Source organism: Chiloscyllium punctatum, chromosome 30 (assembly GCF_047496795.1).
Source record: "Chiloscyllium punctatum isolate Juve2018m chromosome 30, sChiPun1.3, whole genome shotgun sequence".
Lineage (NCBI taxonomy): Eukaryota > Metazoa > Chordata > Chondrichthyes > Orectolobiformes > Hemiscylliidae > Chiloscyllium > Chiloscyllium punctatum.
The window spans coordinates 5,826,049-5,846,884 of NC_092768.1; the positions used below are offsets into that span (position 1 = coordinate 5,826,049).

The 20,836-nt window shown below is 47.7% G+C and overlaps 1 protein-coding gene across 8 annotated transcripts in view; it reads right to left on the bottom strand.

Moving 5' to 3' along the window:
• Positions 1-2,687: 2,687 nt before the first annotated feature.
• Positions 2,688-20,836, bottom strand: part of LOC140455148 (ras/Rap GTPase-activating protein SynGAP-like) — a 1,171,996-nt gene continuing 1,153,847 nt past the window's right edge. For all 8 annotated transcript variants that reach the window (XM_072549832.1, XM_072549831.1, XM_072549829.1 and 5 more), the window contains one exon: positions 2,688-3,814. In XM_072549832.1, coding sequence (XP_072405933.1) covers positions 3,270-3,814 — 545 coding nt within the window. In that variant the 3' untranslated portion in view covers positions 2,688-3,269. The remainder of the gene's footprint in view (positions 3,815-20,836) is intronic.

Sequence of the window (20,836 nt, forward strand, 5' to 3'; positions counted from 1 at the left end):
CTTCCCCCTAAGGTGATGCAGCTCGGGTTTGCTTTAAGCAGCATTTTCATTGGCACGGCCAATCTGTTCTGAGACTTTGTGTTAAAAAGGAAGTGAATTCAAATTCCCTTTCCATATCCCCCAGCATTAATCGTCTGGATTTACTGATATAACTATGAAATAACCATGTCCTGGATTGTCACAGCGCTTGATGTGGTTACAGGAAAAGCTTCAAGCTAAACATTGATGACGTTAATGGATGAATGATGGTTTTTTTTCCTGGGGTTATTTAAACAGAGACATGATTTGTTTTATTTTTAATGGGTTAACAGTATTAGAAGCTTGGTAATCCATACTTACACACTAACATCGCTTAAGTGATTTCAAGGCGGTTATGGTCATTAATAAACAATTAAAGTCTGCTTTTGTTTAAATTTAGAAATATATATATATATATATATCTTCAATGCTTATGTTACGATAACAGGGTGCAATACACGGCTTATATTCCTTTGAGTATGTAGAAAGTTGAAGGGCAATCCAATGGCTGTCAAACAGTGGGACAGACACAGAGAAACTGGTGGAGGAGCTAGGATTTAAAATCAGACCTAAACTCTTCAGAAGCAGAATGAGTCTTGTTTTTAGTCATAGGAAAGGAGGACCTGGGTTCTCCCAGACTCGGAGTTTTAAGGTGAGTCAATGAGTTGGTCACAGCTCAGCCGTGAGCAGTACGAATGGGGGAACTGCAGGGAACCAAATGGGAGCCGCTCCAGTTCCAAACAGGCGTTGGCATCCATGCCCCGCAGGTCGGATGCAGCATTGTCGCTGGTGCCCGCTTTCAGCACAAGCTGTAAAACCCCTTTTGCTCTCTCTCTCTCTCTCTCTCTGTCTCTCTAGGTGGGCGCAAAGGCATTAGATTAAAGGGAGCTTCTCTCCAACATCCTGGACTGTATTTAATATCTCAGTTAAAAATCACAAAACCAGATTGGCATTAACAGTCATTAACAATTGGCAACCTGTGGGATTGTGTGTGTGTGTGTGTGTGTGTGTAATTTCAGGGATGTCCTGACCTCAATTCGATTATCTTCATCCTTGGTCCTGGATTTTGGGATGTGCCAAGATCAGAGTGGTGCTGGAAAAGCACAGCAGGTCAGGCAACATCGGAGGTGCAGGAAAATCAATGTTTTTGGAGAGGAACCCTTCATCGGGATGAAGCGCTCCTGCCCGAAATGTCGATTTTCCTGCTCCTGGGACGCTGCCTGACCTGCTGTGTTTTTCCAGCACCACTCTGATCTTGACTGGGATCTCCAGCAGCCGCCGTCCTCGCTTTCGCCTCGTGGGGATGTGCCAGTCTGCAACACTCAGTCGGAGGGGGGGGGGGGGGGGTCAACTCCTTGCTCTGGAAGATCAACGGGTGTCGGGCAGACCCGACAGCGTCCTCGCTGGGTTGATGGCCCTCCAGGCGCAGTCGATGTTTGTCTCAGTGTGTGTCCCTGAGAACAGCCGGTAAACGCACAGGATCCGGGAGTTGCTCCAGGCCAACCTCAGTCCAAGCCATGACATCTCCCTCCAAACTCCCCTTTACAAAGAAAGAGACTATGACAGTCTCACAGCCTCGGGGAGGGCAGCATGTGGCGGTAGACAGAGTTCAGGCAGACATGAAGGATCTCACCAGCAGCCCAGCGGTGTCTTGGTGCTTGTTGGAAAGTTCTGGCGATGGGACATTCTGCCGAATGACTTTGACGGTCTGCTCAGGGAACCACGTGACAGCATCCACCCTCTCCTTTACCGGCAGGACTTTGATTTGTTTTTTGATATACTTTTGAAATTAAAAAGCCAGCAAGTGGGTGCAGAGCATCCTGGGGTGGGGGGGGGGGGGGGGGGGAGGGGGGTGGTGTTCAATGATGAAAAGCACAGTAACCCGAGTGCGAAGCCCTTTGTTAAATAAAACGAGGGTTAAGATTTGGGGGGGGGGGGAGTGAGGATTTGAAATGGTGCGCACTGGGAGGGGTGGAGGGGAGGGGAGGGTGGGTTGCTCATGACTCTGTGGGAGAGGATTCTGACTGCGACTTTGCGGTGTTTCTGGGCTGGGAGCAGAGAGAGAGAGAGAGAGAGACAGAGATTTTGACTTCACGACATTGTAAAACTCAAAACAGAATGATGTCAGGCTCCACCTCATTCATCACTAGAAGCGATCATTAATCACGGAACCGTAAGGAAAGCAGAAGTTCTTGACACGGGCCAGTCAGTTCGCTAGAAAGACCCTTTTACTTGCAAATGAAGTCTCTCGAGCGGATTTGCTCGGTCACATTGACTGCTTTAAATAAGTCATTATTGCTCCCTCTGTCAATCTCGCTCTGGAACTGTTGACTTTCACCAACGCACCGTGGTGCGGTGCAAATGGGTTCAATATACACCCTCCTGCGCTCCAGCCCCCAAAATCCACGTTGTAGGGAGCTTATTTGTACCACTCCTCTCCCCCCAGCCTCCTCCCACTCCCACACACACTCCAAAAAGTAAACCCAAGCCCTCCCCCCATCCCTCCGTACTCCAGCAATAGGTCTTAGATTCGGGGGGGGGGGGGGGAGGTGATCCACCCACGAAATACAGTTCACCTTTGACTGGGTGAAAAGTTGCCAGGTGCTAGACCCCGTTTGACTCACCCCCACCCCACCCCCACCCCCCTACCACCACCACACACACACTCCTGGTACCTTATTGAATCCAGGGAGGGAGGCGAAGGAGCAGTGGGCATGCCATGGGAGGTGGGCTCAGTGCAAGGGAGAGGCAGGGAGGGAGGACTGCAACTTCCGGGGGAGGGGGGGGGGGCTGGAAAAAGGGAAGGAGAGGGAGGCGCTGAGTGCAACAGTCGGCGGGAAAGCCGGGCAGGCTGCTATGTAAATTCAGTCGAGGCTCAGACGATTGTCTCGGGAGCGAAACCAAAAACGGGAGTTGGATGGATACCCCAGGCATTGGGAATTTAAGAAAACAAAAAGATTTAAAAGAATTCGGGGAAGAGGGGGCAATAAAAGAGGAGCCGGTTTGGGGGGGGGGGAGGGGGAAGATAAGGGGGATTTTCTGAGTGGTTTGCAGAAGAGACGGGCTGGTGGAGGAAAAAAAAGGGGAATCCTTGCACAGCACAGGATTGAGGTGTACAAAGTGGGACAGAGACCCTTTTAGCAGGGAGGGAGGTGCAAAATAAATTATAAAGGTCGCGGATGGTCCGGAAAGGGGGTGGGGGGGGGGGGTATTTTTTTTGCCCCTTCCCCTCCCCTTCAAGCAGGGTCTTCCTACAACCGGAGCACACAGAGGGTAAGGGGCTCGGCGTTCTTACCCCCATCGCTCTCTCCGGGACTGAAGTACGGGAAGAGTTTCTCGTGGAAGGTGTCGGTGAAGGTGTAGATGACGGACATGTCGTCGGCGTTGTAGAAGGACACTTGCCCCTTCTCGTAGTCCAGGAAGACACCGATGGTGTGGGGCTTGGAGCGCAGCGACAGGAAGGAGGACGGTGTCGACAGCGCCTCGTACTCGTTGCCGTTCCGCAGCCAGATGGTCCAGAAGCCGTCCTCCGGCGACAGGATGATGTTGCCCTTGCGGTTGACCGACTCCTTGGCCAGGCCGACGTCCCACATGGTCTTGCTGCCGACCTCCACCTGCCAGTAATGGCGGCCCGAGTCGAAGCCCTGCGCGGACAGCACGCTCACACAGTCGTCGAAGCGCTCCGGGTTGTCGGGCAGCTCCTGCCAAGTGTCGCTGAGCCTCACACTCCTCAGGTCCTCGGAGATCAGCAGCTCCGGGTGCGCGGTGTTCGGCTCCAGGGTCAGCGCGGCCGGCACTGAGCGGGGGGGGGGGGGGGGGGGGGGTCAGGGGGAAGGGGGTGTGTGGGGGGGGGTCAGGGGGAGGGGGGTGTGGGGGGGGGTCAGGGGGAGGTGGGTGTGGGGGGGGGGTCAGGGGGAGGGGGGTGTGGGGGGGGGTCAGGGGGAAGGGGTGGGTGGGGGGGGGTCAGGGGGAAGGGGTGGGTGGGGGGGGGTCAGGGGGAAGGGGTGTGTGGGGGGGGGTCAGGGGGAGGGGGGTGTGTGGGGGGGGTCAGGGGGAGGGGGGTGTGTGGGGGGGGTCAGGGGGAAGGGGTGTGTGGGGGGGGGTCAGGGGGAAGGGGTGTGTGGGGGGGGGTCAGGGGGAGGGGGGTGTGGGGGGGGTCAGGGGGAGGGGGGTGTGGGGGGGGTCAGGGGGAGGGGGGTGTGGGGGGGGTCGGGGGAGGGGGGTGTGGGGGGGGTTAGGGGGAGGGGGGTGTGTGGGGGGGGTCAGGGGGAGGGGGGTGTGGGGGGGGGGGTCAGGGGGAGGGGGGTGTGGGGGGGGGGTCAGGGGGAGGGGGGTGTGGGGGGGGGTCAGGGGGAAGGGGTGGGTGGGGGTCAGGGGGAAGGGGTGTGTGGGGGGTCAGGGGGAAGGAGTGGGTGGGGGTGGGTGGGGGGGGTCAGGGGGAGGGGTGTGTGTGGGGGGGGGTCAGGGGGAGGGGGGTCAGGGGGAAGGGGGAAGGGGTGTGTGGGGGGTCAGGGGGAAGGGGTGGGTGGGGGGGTCAGGGGGAAGGGGTGTGTGGGGGGTCAGGGGGAAGGAGTGGGTGGGGGTGGGTGGGGGGGGTCAGGGGGAGGGGTGTGTGTGGGGGGGGGTCAGGGGGAGGGGGGTCAGGGGGAAGGGGGAAGGGGTGTGTGGGGGGTCAGGGGGAAGGGGTGGGTGGGGGGGTCAGGGGGAAGGGGTGGGTGGGGGGGAGTCAGGGGGAGGGGGGTGTGTGGGGGGGAGTCAGGGGGAAGGGGTGGGTGGGGGGTCAGGGGGAGGGGGGTGTGTGGGGGGGGTCAGGGGGAAGGGGTGTGTGGGGGAGTCAGGGGGAGGGGTGTGTGTGGGGGGGTCAGGGGGAAGGGGTGGTGGAGGGTCAGGGGGAAGGGGTGTGGGGGTGTCAGGGGGAAGGGGTGTGTGGGGGGGTGGGGGGGGTCAGAGGGAAGGGGTGGGTGGGAGGGTCAGGGGGAAGTGGGTTGTGGGGGGGTCAGGGGGAAGGGGGTGTGTGGGGGGGTCAGGGGGAAGGGGGTGTGTGGGGGGGTCAGGGGGAAGGGGTGTGTGGGGGGGTGGGGGGGTCAGGGGGAAGGGGGTGTGTGGGGGGTCAGGGAGAAGGGGTGTGGGGGGTCAGGGGGAAGGGGGTGTGTGGGGGGGTCAGGGGGAAGGGGGTGTGTGGGGGGGTCAGGGGGAAGGGGTGTGTGGGGGGGTGGGGGGGTCAGGGGGAAGGGGGTGTGTGGGGGGTCAGGGGGAAGGGGTGTGGGGGGTCAGGGAAGGGGTGTATGAGGGGGTCAGGGGGAAGGGGATGTGTGGGGGTCAGGGGGAAGGGGTGTGGGGGGGTCAGGGGGAAGGGGTGTGGGGGGGTCAGGGGGAAGGGGTATGTGGGGGGAGTCAGGGGGAAGGGATGGGTGGGGGGTCAGGGGGAAGGGGGTGTGTGGGGGGTGAAAGGGAAGGGGTATGTGGGGGGGTCAGGGGAAGGGGTGCGTGAGGGGGTCAGGGGGAAGGGGTGTGTGGGGAGGGGAGGGTCAGGGGGAGGGGTGTGTGGGGGGGCGGGAAAGGGTGAGTGGGGGAAGGGGTGTGTGGGGGGGGGTCAGGGGGAAATGGTGTGCGGGGTGGGGGATGAAGATAAGGGGTGTAGGGGGTCGGGGGAAAGTGTGTGTGTGGGGAAAGCGAGGGGAGGGGCGTTGGGGGGAACACAGACAGGAGTGAATCTCAGTGCCGCACCAGAACAGCTCGCAACACAAACCGCCCGGATCCGCAGCGGCTAAAAACGTTCTAACCCGGTCTGTTTTAGACCCGCGTGTACACTTTAACACAGTTTCCTAATACAGTCTGTTTTACACCAGCGTGCCCACTTTAATACAGCTTTATACCCCAGTCTGTTTTACACCAGCGTGTCCACTTTAACACAGCTTTCTAACCCAGTCTGATTTGGACCAGCGTGTCCACTTTAACACAGCTTTCTAACCCAGTCTGTTTTAGACCCGCATGTCCACTTTAACAAAGCTTTCTAACCCAGTCTGTTTTACAGCAGCGTGTCCACTTTAACACAGCTTTCTAACCCAGTCTGTATTAGACCAGCGTGTCCACTTTAACACAGCTTTCTAACCCAGTCTGTATTAGACCAGCGTGTCCACTTTAACACAGCTTTCTAACCCAGTCTATTTTAGGCCAGCGTGTCCACTTTAACACAGCTTTCTAGCACACTCTATTTTAGAATACCGTGTCCACTTTAACACAGCTTTCTAACCCAGTCTGTTTTAGATCCGCATCTTCACTTTAACACAGCTTTCTAACCAAGTCTGTTTTAGACCAGTGTGTCCACTTTAACACAGCTTTCTAATCCAGTCTGTTTTAGACCAGTGTGTCCACTTCAACACAGTTTTATAACCCAGTCTGTATTAGTCTCGCGTGTCCACTTTAACACAGCTTTCTAACACACTCTGTTTTAGACCAGCAAGTCCACTTTAACACAGCTTTCAAACACAGTCTGTTTTAGACCAGCGTGTTCACTTTAACACAGCTTTGTCACCTAGTCTGTTTTAGACCAGCGTGTCCACTCTAACACAGCTTTCTAACACACTCTATTTTAGACCAGTGAGTCCACGTTAATACAGCTTTCAACCCAGTCTGTTTTACACCAGCGTGTCCACATTAACACAGCTTTCTAACACACTCTATGTTAGATTAGCGTGTCCACTTTAACACAGTTTTCTAACCCAATCTGTATTAGACCCGCGTGTCTACTTCAGCACAGTTTTCCAACCCAGTCTGTATTAGAACTGCATATCCAGTTTAACACAGCTTTCTAACCCAGTCTGTTTTAGACCAGCGTGTCCACTTTAATACAGCTTTGTAAACCAGTCAGTTTTACACCAGCGTGTCCACTTTAAGACAGCTTTCTAACACAGTCTGTTTTAGACCAGCGTGTCCATTTTGACACAGCTTTGTACCCAGTCTGTTTTAGACCCGCATGTCCACTTTAACAAAGCTTTCTAACCCAGTCTGTTTTACACCAGTGTGTCCACTTTAACACAGCTTTCCAACAGAGTCTGTTTTACACCCGCGTGTTCACTTTAACACAGTTTTATTACCCAGAATGTATTAGACCCGCATGTCCAAATTAACACAGTTTTCTAACGCAGTCAGTATTAGTCCAGCGTGTCCACTTTATCACAGCTTTCCAACCCAGTCTGTTTTACACCAGCATGTAAACTTTAACACAGCTGTGTAACCCAGTCTGTTTTAGACCAGTGTGTCCACTTTAACACAGCTTTCTAAACCAGTCTGTTTTAAACCAGCGTGTCCACTTTAACACAGCTTTCTAACCCAGTCTGTTTTAGACCAGTGTGTCCACTTTAACACAGCTTCCTAACCCAGTCTGTTTTAGACCAGCGTGTTCACTTTAACACAGCTTTCTAACCCAGTCTGTATTAGACCAGCGTGACCATTTTAACACATCTTCCTAACGTAGTCTGTATTAGACTCGCGTGTCCACTTTAACACAGCTTTCTAACCTCATCTGTTTCTGACCAGCGTGTACGCTTTAACACAGCTTTGTAACCCAGCCTGTTTTAGGCCAGCGTGTCACTTTAACACAGCTTTCTAGCACACTCTGTTTTAGATTACCGTGTCCACTTTAACACAGCTTTCTAACCCAGTCTGTTTTAGACCCGCATGTTCACTTTAACACAGCTTTCTAACCCCATCTGTATTAGACCAGCGTGTCCACTTTAACACAGCTTTCTAACGCAGTCTGTATTAGACCAGCATGTCCTCTTTAACACAGCTTTCTAACCCAGTCTGTATTAGACCAGCGTGACCATTTTAACACAGCTTTCTAACCAAGTCTGTTTTAGACCAGCGTGCCCACTTTAACACAGCTTTCGAGCACACTCTGTTTTAGAATAGCGTGTCCACATTAACACAGCTTTCTAACCCAGTCTGTATTAGACCAGCATGACCATTTTAACATAGCTTTCTAACCCAGTCTGTTTTACACCTGCGTTTTCACTTTCACACAGGTTTTTAACCCAGTTTGTATTAGACCCGAGTGTCCATTTTAACACAGCTTTCCAACCCAGTCTGTTTTAGACCAGCATGTCTACTTTAACACAGCTTTCTAACCCAGTCTTTTGAGACAAGCGTGTCCACTTTAAGACAGCTTTGTAACCCACTGTGTTTTAGATCCGCGTGTTCACTTTAACACAGTTTTCTAACCCAGTCTGTATTAGACCCGCATATCCACTTTAACAGAGTTTTCCAACCCAGTCTGTTTTAGACCAGCATGTCCACTTTAACACAGCTTTGTCACCTAGTCTGTTTCAGACCAGCGTGTCCACTTTAACACAGCTTTCTAACCCAGTCTGTGTTAGACCAGTGTGTCCACTTTAACACAGCTTTCTAATCCAGTCTGTTTTAGACCAGTGTGTCCACTTCAACACAGTTTTATAACCCAGCCTGTATTAGACCCGCGTGTCCACTTTAACATAATTTTATAACCCAGTCTGTATTAGTCCCGCGTGTCCACTTTAACACAGCTTTCTAACCCAGTCTGGTTTAGACCAGCGTGTCCACTTTAACACAGCTTTCTAGCACACTCTGTTTTAGACCAGCGTGTTCACTTTGACACAGTTTTCTAATGCAGTCTGCACTAGACCCACGTGTTCACTTTAACACAGCTTTCTAACCCAGTCTGTTTTAGGCGGTGTGTCCACTTTAACACAGCTTTCTAACCCAGTCTGTTTTAGGCGGTGTGTCCACTTTAACACAGCTTTGTCACCTAATCTGTTTTAGACCAGCGTGTCCACTTTAACACAGCTTTCTAACACACTCTGTTTTAGACCAGCAAGTCCACTTTAACACAGCTTTCAAACACAGTCTGTTTTAGACCAGCGTGTTCACTTTAACATAGCTTTGTCACCTAGTCTGTTTTAGACCAGCGTGTCCACTCTAACACAGCTTTCTAACACACTCTGTTTTAGACCAGTGAGTCCACGTTAATACAGCTTTCCAACCCAGTCTGTTTTAGACCAGCATGTCTACTTTAACACAGCTTTCTAACCCAGTCTGTTTCAGACCAGCGTGTACGCTTTAACACAGCTTTGTAACCCAGTATGTTTTAGGCCAGCGTGTCCACTTTAACACAGCTTTCTAACGCAGTCTGTTTCAGACCAGTGTGTTCACTTTAACACAGCTTTCTAGTACACTCCCATTTAGACCAGCGTGTTCACTTTGACATAGTTTTCTAACCCAGTCTATATTAGACACGCGTGTCCACTTTAACACAGCTTTCTAACACACTCTGTTTTAGAATAGGGCGTCCACATTAACACAGTTTTCTAACCCCATCTGTTTTAGACCAGCGTGTTCACTTTAATACAGGTTTCTAACCCAGTCAGTATGAGACCTGAGTGTACACTTTAACACAGCTTTCTAACCCAGTCTGTTTTCGACCATCGTGTTCACTTTAACACAGCTTTCTAAGGCAGTCTGTTTTAGATCAGCATGTTCACTTTAACATAGCTTTCCAACCCAGTCTGTTTTAGGACAGCGTGTCCACTTTAACACTGTTTTATAACTCAGTCTGTCTTAGACCCGCGTGCCCACTTTAACACAGTTTTCCAACCCAGTCGGTTTTAGACCAGTGTGTCCACTTTAACACAGCTTTCTAACCCAGTCTGTTTTAGACCAGTGTGTCCACTTTAACACAGGTTTATAACCCAGTCTGTACTAGTCCCGCGTGTCCACTTTAACACAGCTTTCCAACCCAGTCTGGTTTAGACCAGCGTGTCAACTTTAACACAGCTTTCTAGCACACTCTGTTTTAGACCAGCATGTTCACTTTCACACAGTTTTCTAACCCAGTCTATATTAGACCCGCGTGTCCACTTTAACACAGCTTTCCAACCCAGTCTATATTAGACCCGCGTGTCCACTTTAACACAGCTTTCCAACCCAGTCTGTTTTAGACCAGCGTGTCCACTTTAACACAGCTTTCCAACCCAGTCTGTTTTAGCCCAGCGTGTCCACTTTAACACAGTTTGATAACCCAGTATGTATTAGACCCGCGTGTCCACTTTAACACAGATTTCTAACCCAGTATGTTTTAGACCAGCGTGTTAACTTTAACACAGCTTTCCAACCCAGCCTGTTTTAGATCAGCGTGTCAACTTTAACACAGTTTTCTAACCCAGTCTATATTAGACCAGCGTGTCCACTTTAACACAGCTTTCCAACCCAGTCTGTTTTAGACCAGCATGTCCACTTTAACACAGCTTTCCAACCCAGTCTGTTTTAGACCAGCGTGTCCACTTTAACACAGCTTTCTAACGCAGTCTGTTTTAGACCAGTGTGTCCACTTTAACACAGCTTTCTAGCACACTCCCATTTAGACAAGGGTTTCCACTTTAACACAGTTTTATATCCCAGTCTGAATTAGACCAGCGTGTACACTTTAACACAGTTTGATAACCCAGTCTGAATAAGACCAGCGTGTACACTTTAACACAGTTTTATAACACAGTCTGTTTGAGACCAGCGTGTCCACTTCAACAAAGCTTCCTAACCCAGTCTGTGTTAGATCAGCCTGTCCACTTTAACACAGCTTTCTAACCCAGTCTGTTTGAGACCAGCGTATACACTTTAAGACAGCTTCGTATCCCAGTTTCATGTAGACGAGCATGTCCACTTTAACACAGCTTTCTAACCCAGTCTTTTGAGACAAGCGTGTCCACTTTAAGACAGCTTTGTAACCCAGTGTGTTTTAGATCCGCGTGTTCACTTTAACACAGTTTTCTAACCCAGTCTGTATTAGACCCGCATATCCACTTTAACAGAGTTTTCCAACCCAGTCTGTTTTAGACCAGCGTGTCCACTTTAACACAGCTTTGTCACCTAGTCTGTTTTAGACCAGCGTGTCCACTTTAACACAGCTTTCTAACCCAGTCTGTGTTAGACCAGCATGTCCTCTTTAACACAGCTTTCTAACCCCATCTGTATTAGACCAGCGTGTCCACTTTAACACAGCTTTCTAACGCAGTCTGTATTAGACCAGCATGTCCTCTTTAACACAGCTTTCTAACCCAGTCTGTATTAGACCAGCGTGACCATTTTAACACAGCTTTCTAACCAAGTCTGTTTTAGACCAGCGTGTCCACTTTAACACAGCTTTCCAACCCAGTCTGTTTTAGAATAGCGTGTCCACATTAACACAGCTTTCTAACCCAGTCTGTATTAGACCAGCATGACCATTTTAACATAGCTTTCTAACCCAGTCTGTTTTACACCTGCGTTTTCACTTTCACACAGGTTTTTAACCCAGTTTGTATTAGACCCGAGTGTCCATTTTAACACAGCTTTCCAACCCAGTCTGTTTTAGACCAGCATGTCTACTTTAACACAGCTTTCTAACCCAGTCTGTTTCAGACCAGCGTGTACGCTTTAACACAGCTTTGTAACCCAGTATGTTTTAGGCCAGCGTGTCCACTTTAACACAGCTTTCTAACGCAGTCTGTTTGAGACCAGTGTGTTCACTTTAACACAGCTTTCTAGTACACTCCCATTTAGACCAGCGTGTTCACTTTGACATAGTTTTCTAACCCAGTCTATATTAGACACGCGTGTCCACTTTAACACAGCTTTCTAACACACTCTGTTTTAGAATAGGGCGTCCACATTAACACAGCTTTCTAACCCCATCTGTTTTAGACCAGCGTGTTCACTTTAATACAGGTTTCTAACCCAGTCAGTATTAGACCTGAGTGTACACTTTAACACAGCTTTCTAACCCAGTCTGTTTTCGACCATCGTGTTCACTTTAACACAGCTTTCTAAGGCAGTCTGTTTTAGATCAGCATGTTCACTTTAACATAGCTTTCCAACCCAGTCTGTTTTAGGACAGCGTGTCCACTTTAACACTGTTTTATAACTCAGCCTGTCTTAGACCCGCGTGCCCACTTTAACACAGTTTTCCAACCCAGTCGGTTTTAGACCAGTGTGTCCACTTTAACACAGCTTTCTAACCCAGTCTGTTTTAGACCAGTGTGTCCACTTTAACACAGGTTTATAACCCAGTCTGTATTAGTCCCGCGTGTCCACTTTAACACAGCTTTCCAACCCAGTCTGGTTTAGACCAGCGTGTCAACTTTAACACAGCTTTCTAGCACACTCTGTTTTAGACCAGCATGTTCACTTTCACACAGTTTTCTAACCCAGTCTATATTAGACCCGCGTGTCCACTTTAACACAGCTTTCCAACCCAGTCTATATTAGACCCGCGTGTCCACTTTAACACAGCTTTCCAACCCAGTCTGTTTTAGACCAGCGTGTCCACTTTAACACAGCTTTCCAACCCAGTCTGTTTTAGCCCAGCGTGTCCACTTTAACACAGTTTGATAACCCAGTATGTATTAGACCCGCGTGTCCACTTTAACACAGTTTTCTAACCCAGTATGTTTTAGACCAGCGTGTTAACTTTAACACAGCTTTCCAACCCAGCCTGTTTTAGACCAGCGTGTCCACTTTAACACAGTTTTCTAACCCAGTCTATATTAGACCAGCGTGTCCACTTTAACACAGCTTTCCAACCCAGTCTGTTTTAGACCAGCATGTCCACTTTAACACAGCTTTCCAACCCAGTCTGTTTTAGACCAGCGTGTCCACTTTAACACAGCTTTCTAACGCAGTCTGTTTTAGACCAGTGTGTCCACTTTAACACAGCTTTCTAGCACACTCCCATTTAGACCAGCGTTTCCACTTTAACACAGTTTTATATCCCAGTCTGAATTAGACCAGCGTGTACACTTTAACACAGTTTGATAACCCAGTCTGAATGAGACCAGCGTGTCCACTTTAACACAGTTTTCTAACACAGTCTGTTTGAGACCAGCGTGTCCACTTCAACAAAGCTTCCTAACCCAGTCTGTGTTAGATCAGCCTGTCCACTTTAACACAGCTTTCTAACCCAGTCTGTTTGACACCAGCGTATACACTTTAAGACAGCTTCGTATCCCAGTTTCATGTAGACGAGCATGTCCACTTTAACACAGCTTTCTAACCCAGTCTTTTGAGACAAGCGTGTCCACTTTAAGACAGCTTTGTAACCCAGTGTGTTTTAGATCCACGTGTTCACTTTAACACAGTTTTCTAACCCAGTCTGTATTAGACCCGCATATCCACTTTAACAGAGTTTTCCAACCCAGTCTGTTTTAGACCAGCGTGTCCACTTTAACACAGCTTTGTCACCTAGTCTGTTTTAGACCAGCGTGTCCACTTTAACACAGCTTTCTAACCCAGTCTGTGTTAGACCAGCATGTCCACTTTAACACAGCTTTCTAACCCAGTCTGTTTTAGACCAGCGTGTCCACTTTAACACAGCTTTCTAACGCAGTCTGTTTGAGACCAGTGTGTTCACTTTAACACAGCTTTCTAGGACACTCCCATTTAGACCAGCGTGTTCACTTTGACACAGTTTCCTAACCCAGTCTATATTAGACACGCGTGTCCCCTTTAACACAGCTTTCCAACTCAGTCTGTTTTAGACCAGCGTGTTCACTTTAACACAGCTTTCCAACCCAGTCTGTTTTAGACCCGCGTGTCCACTTTAACACAGTTTTCTAACCCAGTCTGTTTTAGACCAGCGTGTTCACTTTAACACAGCTTTCCAACCCAGTCTGTTTTAGACCAGCATGTCCACTTTAACACTGTTTTAAAACCCAGTGTGTATAAGACCAGTGTGTCCACTTTAACACAGCTTTCTAACCCCATCTGTTTTAGACCAGCGTGTCCACTTTAACACAGTTTTCTAACGCAGTCTGTATTAGACCAGCGTGACCATTTTAACACAGCTTTCTAACCAAGTCTGTTTTAGACCAGCGTGTTCACTTTAACACTGCTTTCTAACCCAGTCTTTTTTACAACTGCGTTTTCACTTTCACACAGGTTTTTAACCCAGTTTGTATTAGACCTGAGTGTCCATTTTAACACAGCTTTCCAACCCAGTCTGTTTCAGACCAGCGTGTACGCTTTAACACAGCTTTGTAACCCAGTATGTTTTAAGCCAGCGTGTCCACTTTAACACAGCTTTCTAACCCAGTCTGTTTTAGACCAGCGTGTCCACTTTAACACAGCTTTCTAACACAGTCTGTTTGAGACCAGCGTGTCCACTTCAACAAAGCTTCCTAACCCAGTCTGTGTTAGATCAGCCTGTCCACTTTAACACAGCTTTCTAACCCAGTCTGTTTGAGACCAGCGTATACACTTTAAGACAGCTTCGTATCCCAGTTTCATGTAGACGAGCATGTCCACTTTAACACAGCTTTCTAACCCAGTCTTTTGAGACAAGCGTGTCCACTTTAAGACAGCTTTGTAACCCAGTGTGTTTTAGATCCACGTGTTCACTTTAACACAGTTTTCTAACCCAGTCTGTATTAGACCCGCATATCCACTTTAACAGAGTTTTCCAACCCAGTCTGTTTTAGACCAGCGTGTCCACTTTAACACAGCTTTGTCACCTAGTCTGTTTTAGACCAGCGTGTCCACTTTAACACAGCTTTCTAACCCAGTCTGTGTTAGACCAGCATGTCCACTTTAACACAGCTTTCTAACGCAGTCTGTTTGAGACCAGTGTGTTCACTTTAACACAGCTTTCTAGGACACTCCCATTTAGACCAGCGTGTTCACTTTGACACAGTTTCCTAACCCAGTCTATATTAGACACGCGTGTCCCATTTAACACAGCTTTCCAACTCAGTCTGTTTTAGACCAGCGTGTTCACTTTAACACAGCTTTCCAACCCAGTCTGTTTTAGACCCGCGTGTCCACTTTAACACAGTTTTCTAACCCAGTCTGTTTTAGACCAGCATGTCCACTTTAACACTGTTTTAAAACCCAGTGTGTATAAGACCAGTGTGTCCACTTTAACACAGCTTTCTAACCCCATCTGTTTTAGACCAGCGTGTCCACTTTAACACAGTTTTCTAACGCAGTCTGTATTAGACCAGCGTGACCATTTTAACACAGCTTTCTAACCAAGTCTGTTTTAGACCAGCGTGTTCACTTTAACACTGCTTTCTAACCCAGTCTTTTTTACAACTGCGTTTTCACTTTCACACAGGTTTTTAACCCAGTTTGTATTAGACCTGAGTGTCCATTTTAACACAGCTTTCCAACCCAGTCTGTTTCAGACCAGCGTGTACGCTTTAACACAGCTTTGTAACCCAGTATGTTTTAAGCCAGCGTGTCCACTTTAACACAGCTTTCTAACCCAGTCTGTTTTAGACCAGCGTGTCCACTTTAACACAGCTTTCTAACGCAGTCTGTTTGAGACCAGTGTGTTCACTTTAACACAGCTTTCTAGCACACTCCCATCTAGACCAGCGTGTTCACTTTAACACAGTTCCCTAACCCAGTCTATATTAGACACGCGTGTCCACTTTAACACAGCTTTCTAACACACTCTGTTTTAGAATAGCGTGTCCACTTTCACACAGATTGCTAACCCACTCTGTTTTAGACCAGCCTGTTCACTGTAACACAGCTTTCTAGCACACTCTGTTTTAGAATACCGTGTCCACTTTAACACAGCTTTCTAACCCAGTCTGTATTAGACCAGCGTGTCCACTTTAACACAGTTTTCCAACCCAGTCTGTTTTAGACCAGCGTGTCCACTTTAACACAGCTTTCCAACCCAGTCTGTTTTAGCCCAGTGTGTCCACTTTAACACAGTTTGATAACCCAGTATGTATTAGACCCGCGTGTCCACTTTAACACAGTTTTCTAACCCAGTATGTTTTAGACCAGCGTGTTAACTTTAACACAGCTTTCCAACCCAGCCTGTTTTAGACCAGCGTGTCCACTTTAACACAGTTTTCTAACCCAGTCTATATTAGACCAGCGTGTCCACTTTAACACAGCTTTCCAACCCAGTCTGTTTTAGACCAGCGTGTCCACTTTAACACAGCTTTCCAACCCAGTCTGAGTTACACCAGCGTGTCCATTTTAACACAGCTTTCTAACCCAGTCTGTTTTGGACCAGCATTGCCACTTTAACACAGTTTTCTATCCCAATCTGTATTAGACCCGCGTGTACACTTTAACACAGCTTTCTAACACACTCTGTTTTAGACCAGCGTGTTCACTTTAACACAGTTTCCTAATACAGTCTGTTTTACACCAGCGTGCCCACTTTAATACAGCTTTATACCCCAGTCTGTTTTACACCAGCGTGTCCACTTTAACACAGCTTTCTAACCCAGTCTGTTTTGGACCAGCATTGCCACTTTAACACAGCTTTCTAACACAGTCTGTTTTAGACCAGCGTGTCCATTTTGACACAGCTTTGTACCCAGTCTGTTTTAGACCCGCATGTCCACTTTAACAAAGCTTTCTAACCCAGTCTGTTTTACACCAGCGTGTCCACTTTATCACAGCTTTCCAACCCAGTCTGTTTTACACCAGCATGTAAACTTTAACACAGCTTTGTAACACAGTCTGTTTTAGACCAGCGTGTCCACTTTAACACAGCTTTCTAAACCAGTCTGTTTTACAGCAGCGTGTCCACATTAACACAGCTTTCTAACACACTGTGTTTTAGACCAGCGTGTCCACTTTAACACAGCGTTCTAACCCAGTCTGTTTTAGACCAGCGTGTCCACTTTAACACAGCTTTCTAACCCAGTCTGTTTTACACCAGCGTGTCCACTTTAACACAGCTTTCTAACCTCATCTGTTTCAGACCAGCGTGTACGCTTTAACACAGCTTTGTAACCCAGTCTATTTTAGGCCAGCGTGTCCACTTTAACACAGCTGTCTAGCACACTCTATTTTAGAATACCGTGTCCACTTTAACACAGCTTTCTAACCCAGTCTGTTTTAGATCCGCATCTTCACTTTAACACAGCTTTCTAACCAAGTCTGTTTTAGACCAGTGTGTCCACTTGAACACAGCTTTCCAACCCAGTCTGTTTTAGGCGGTGTGTCCACTTTAACACAGCTTTCCAACCCAGTCTGTTTTAGACCAGCGTGTTCACTTTAAGACAGCTTTCCAACCCAGCCTGTTTTAGACCAGCATGTCCACTTTAACACAGCTTTCTAACCCAGTCTGTTTTAGAGCAGCGTGTCCACTTTAACACAGCTTTCTAACCCAGTCTGTATTAGACCAGCGTGTCCACTTTAACACAGCTTTCTAACCCAGTCTGTTTTACACCAGCGTGTTCACTTTAACACAGCTTTCTAACCCAGTCTGTATTAGACCAGCATGTCCACTTTAACACAGCTTTCTAACCCAGTCTGTTTTACACCAGCGTGTTCACTTTAACACAGCTTTCTAACCCAGTCTGTTTTACACCAGCGTGTTCACTTTAACACAGCTTTCTAACCCAGTCTGTATTAGACCAGCGTGTACGCTTTAACACAGCTTTGTAACCCAGTCTATTTTAGGCCAGCGTGTCCACTTTAACACAGCTTTCTAGCACACTCTATTTTAGAATACCGTGTCCACTTTAACACAGCTTTCTAACCCAGTCTGTTTTAGACCAGCGTGTCCATTTTGACACAGCTTTCTAACCAAGTCTGTTTTAGACCAGTGTGTCCACTTTAACACAGCTTTCTAATCCAGTCTGTTTTAGACCAGTGTGTCCACTTCAACACAGTTTTATAACCCAGTCTGTATTAGTCTCGCGTGTCCACTTTAACACAGCTTTCCAACACACTCTGTTTTAGACCAGCAAGTCCACTTTAACACAGCTTTCAAACACAGTCTGTTTTAGACCAGCGTGTCCACTTTAACACAGCTTTCTAACCCAGTCTGTGTTAGACCAGCATGTCCACTTTAACACAGCTTTCTAACGCAGTCTGTTTGAGACCAGTGTGTTCACTTTAACACAGCTTTCTAGGACACTCCCATTTAGACCAGCGTGTTCACTTTGACACAGTTTCCTAACCCAGTCTATATTAGACACGCGTGTCCCATTTAACACAGCTTTCCAACTCAGTCTGTTTTAGACCAGCGTGTTCACTTTAACACAGCTTTCCAACCCAGTCTGTTTTAGACCCGCGTGTCCACTTTAACACAGTTTTCTAACCCAGTCTGTTTTAGACCAGCATGTCCACTTTAACACTGTTTTAAAACCCAGTGTGTATAAGACCAGTGTGTCCACTTTAACACAGCTTTCTAACCCCATCTGTTTTAGACCAGCGTGTCCACTTTAACACAGTTTTCTAACGCAGTCTGTATTAGACCAGCGTGACCATTTTAACACAGCTTTCTAACCAAGTCTGTTTTAGACCAGCGTGTTCACTTTAACACTGCTTTCTAACCCAGTCTTTTTTACAACTGCGTTTTCACTTTCACACAGGTTTTTAACCCAGTTTGTATTAGACCTGAGTGTCCATTTTAACACAGCTTTCCAACCCAGTCTGTTTCAGACCAGCGTGTACGCTTTAACACAGCTTTGTAACCCAGTATGTTTTAAGCCAGCGTGTCCACTTTAACACAGCTTTCTAACCCAGTCTGTTTTAGACCAGCGTGTCCACTTTAACACAGCTTTCTAACGCAGTCTGTTTGAGACCAGTGTGTTCACTTTAACACAGCTTTCTAGCACACTCCCATTTAGACCAGCGTGTTCACTTTAACACAGTTCCCTAACCCAGTCTATATTAGACACGCGTGTCCACTTTAACACAGCTTTCTAACACACTCTGTTTTAGAATAGCGTGTCCACTTTCACACAGATTGCTAACCCACTCTGTTTTAGACCAGCCTGTTCACTGTAACACAGCTTTCTAGCACACTCTGTTTTAGAATACCGTGTCCACTTTAACACAGCTTTCTAACCCAGTCTGTATTAGACCAGCGTGTCCACTTTAACACAGTTTTCTAACCCAGTCTGTATTAGACCAGCGTGACCATTTTAACACAGCTTTCTAACCCAGTCTGTTTTACACCACCGTGTTCACTTTTACACATCTTTCTAACCCAGTCTGTATTAGACCTGCCTGTTCACTTTAACACAGCTTTCTAATGCAGTCTTTTTTACACATGCGTTTTCACTTTCACACAGATTTTTAACCCAGTTTGTATTAGACCCGAGTGTCCATTTTAACACAGCTTTCCAACCCAGTCTGTTTCAGACCCGCGTGTCCACTTTAACACAGCTTTCTAACCCAGTCTGTTTGAGACCAGCCTGTTCACTGTAACACAGCTTTCTAGCACACTCTGTTTTAGACCAGCGTGTTCACTTTGACACAGTTTTTTAACCCAGTCTGTGTTCGACCAGCGTGTTCACTTTGACACAGTTTCTAACCCAGTCTGTTTTAAACCAGAGTGGTCACTTTCACACAGCTTTGTAACCTAGTCTGTATTAGACCCGCGTGTCCACGTTAACACAGTTTTCTAATCCCATCTGTTTTAGACCAGCTCGTACACTTTAACATAGCTTTCTAACCCAGTCTGTTTTACAGCAGCGTGTCCACTTTAACACAGCTTTCTAACACACTCTGTTTTAGACTAGCGTGTCCACTTTAACACAGCCTCCTAACCCAGTCTGTTTTAGACCAGCGTGTTCACTTTAACACAGCTTTCTAACCCAGTCTGTATTAGACCAGCGTGACCATTTTAACACATCTTCCTAACGTAGTCTGTATTAGACCTGCGTGTCCACTTTAACACAGCTTTCTAACCTCATCTGTTTCTGACCAGCGTGTACGCTTTAACACAGCTTTGTAACCCAGCCTGTTTTAGGCCAGCGTGTCACTTTAACACAGCTTTCTAGCACACTCTGTTTTAGAATACCGTGTCCACTTTAACACAGCTTTCTAACCCAGTCTGTTTTAGACCCGCATGTTCACTTTAACACAGCTTTCTAACCCCATCTGTATTAGACCAGCGTGTCCACTTTAACACAGCTTTCTAACCAAGTCTGTTTTAGACCAGCGTGTCCACTTTAACACAGCTTTCTAACCCAGTCTGTATTAGACCAGCATGTCCACTTTAACACAGCTTTCTAACCCAGTCTGTTTTACACCAGCGTGTTCACTTTAACACAGCTTTCTAACCCAGTCTGTTTTACACCAGCGTGTTCACTTTAACACAGCTTTCTAACCCAGTCTGTATTAGACCAGCGTGTACGCTTTAACACAGCTTTGTAACCCAGTCTATTTTAGGCCAGCGTGTCCACTTTAACACAGCTTTCTAGCACACTCTATTTTAGAATACCGTGTCCACTTTAACACAGCTTTCTAACCCAGTCTGTTTTAGACCAGCGTGTCCATTTTGACACAGCTTTCTAACCAAGTCTGTTTTAGACCAGTGTGTCCACTTTAACACAGCTTTCTAATCCAGTCTGTTTTAGACCAGTGTGTCCACTTCAACACAGTTTTATAACCCAGTCTGTATTAGTCTCGCGTGTCCACTTTAACACAGCTTTCCAACACACTCTGTTTTAGACCAGCAAGTCCACTTTAACACAGCTTTCAAACACAGTCTGTTTTAGACCAGCGTGTCCACTTTAACACAGCTTTCTAACCCAGTCTGTGTTAGACCAGCATGTCCACTTTAACACAGCTTTCTAACGCAGTCTGTTTGAGACCAGTGTGTTCACTTTAACACAGCTTTCTAGGACACTCCCATTTAGACCAGCGTGTTCACTTTGACACAGTTTCCTAACCCAGTCTATATTAGACACGCGTGTCCCATTTAACACAGCTTTCCAACTCAGTCTGTTTTAGACCAGCGTGTTCACTTTAACACAGCTTTCCAACCCAGTCTGTTTTAGACCCGCGTGTCCACTTTAACACAGTTTTCTAACCCAGTCTG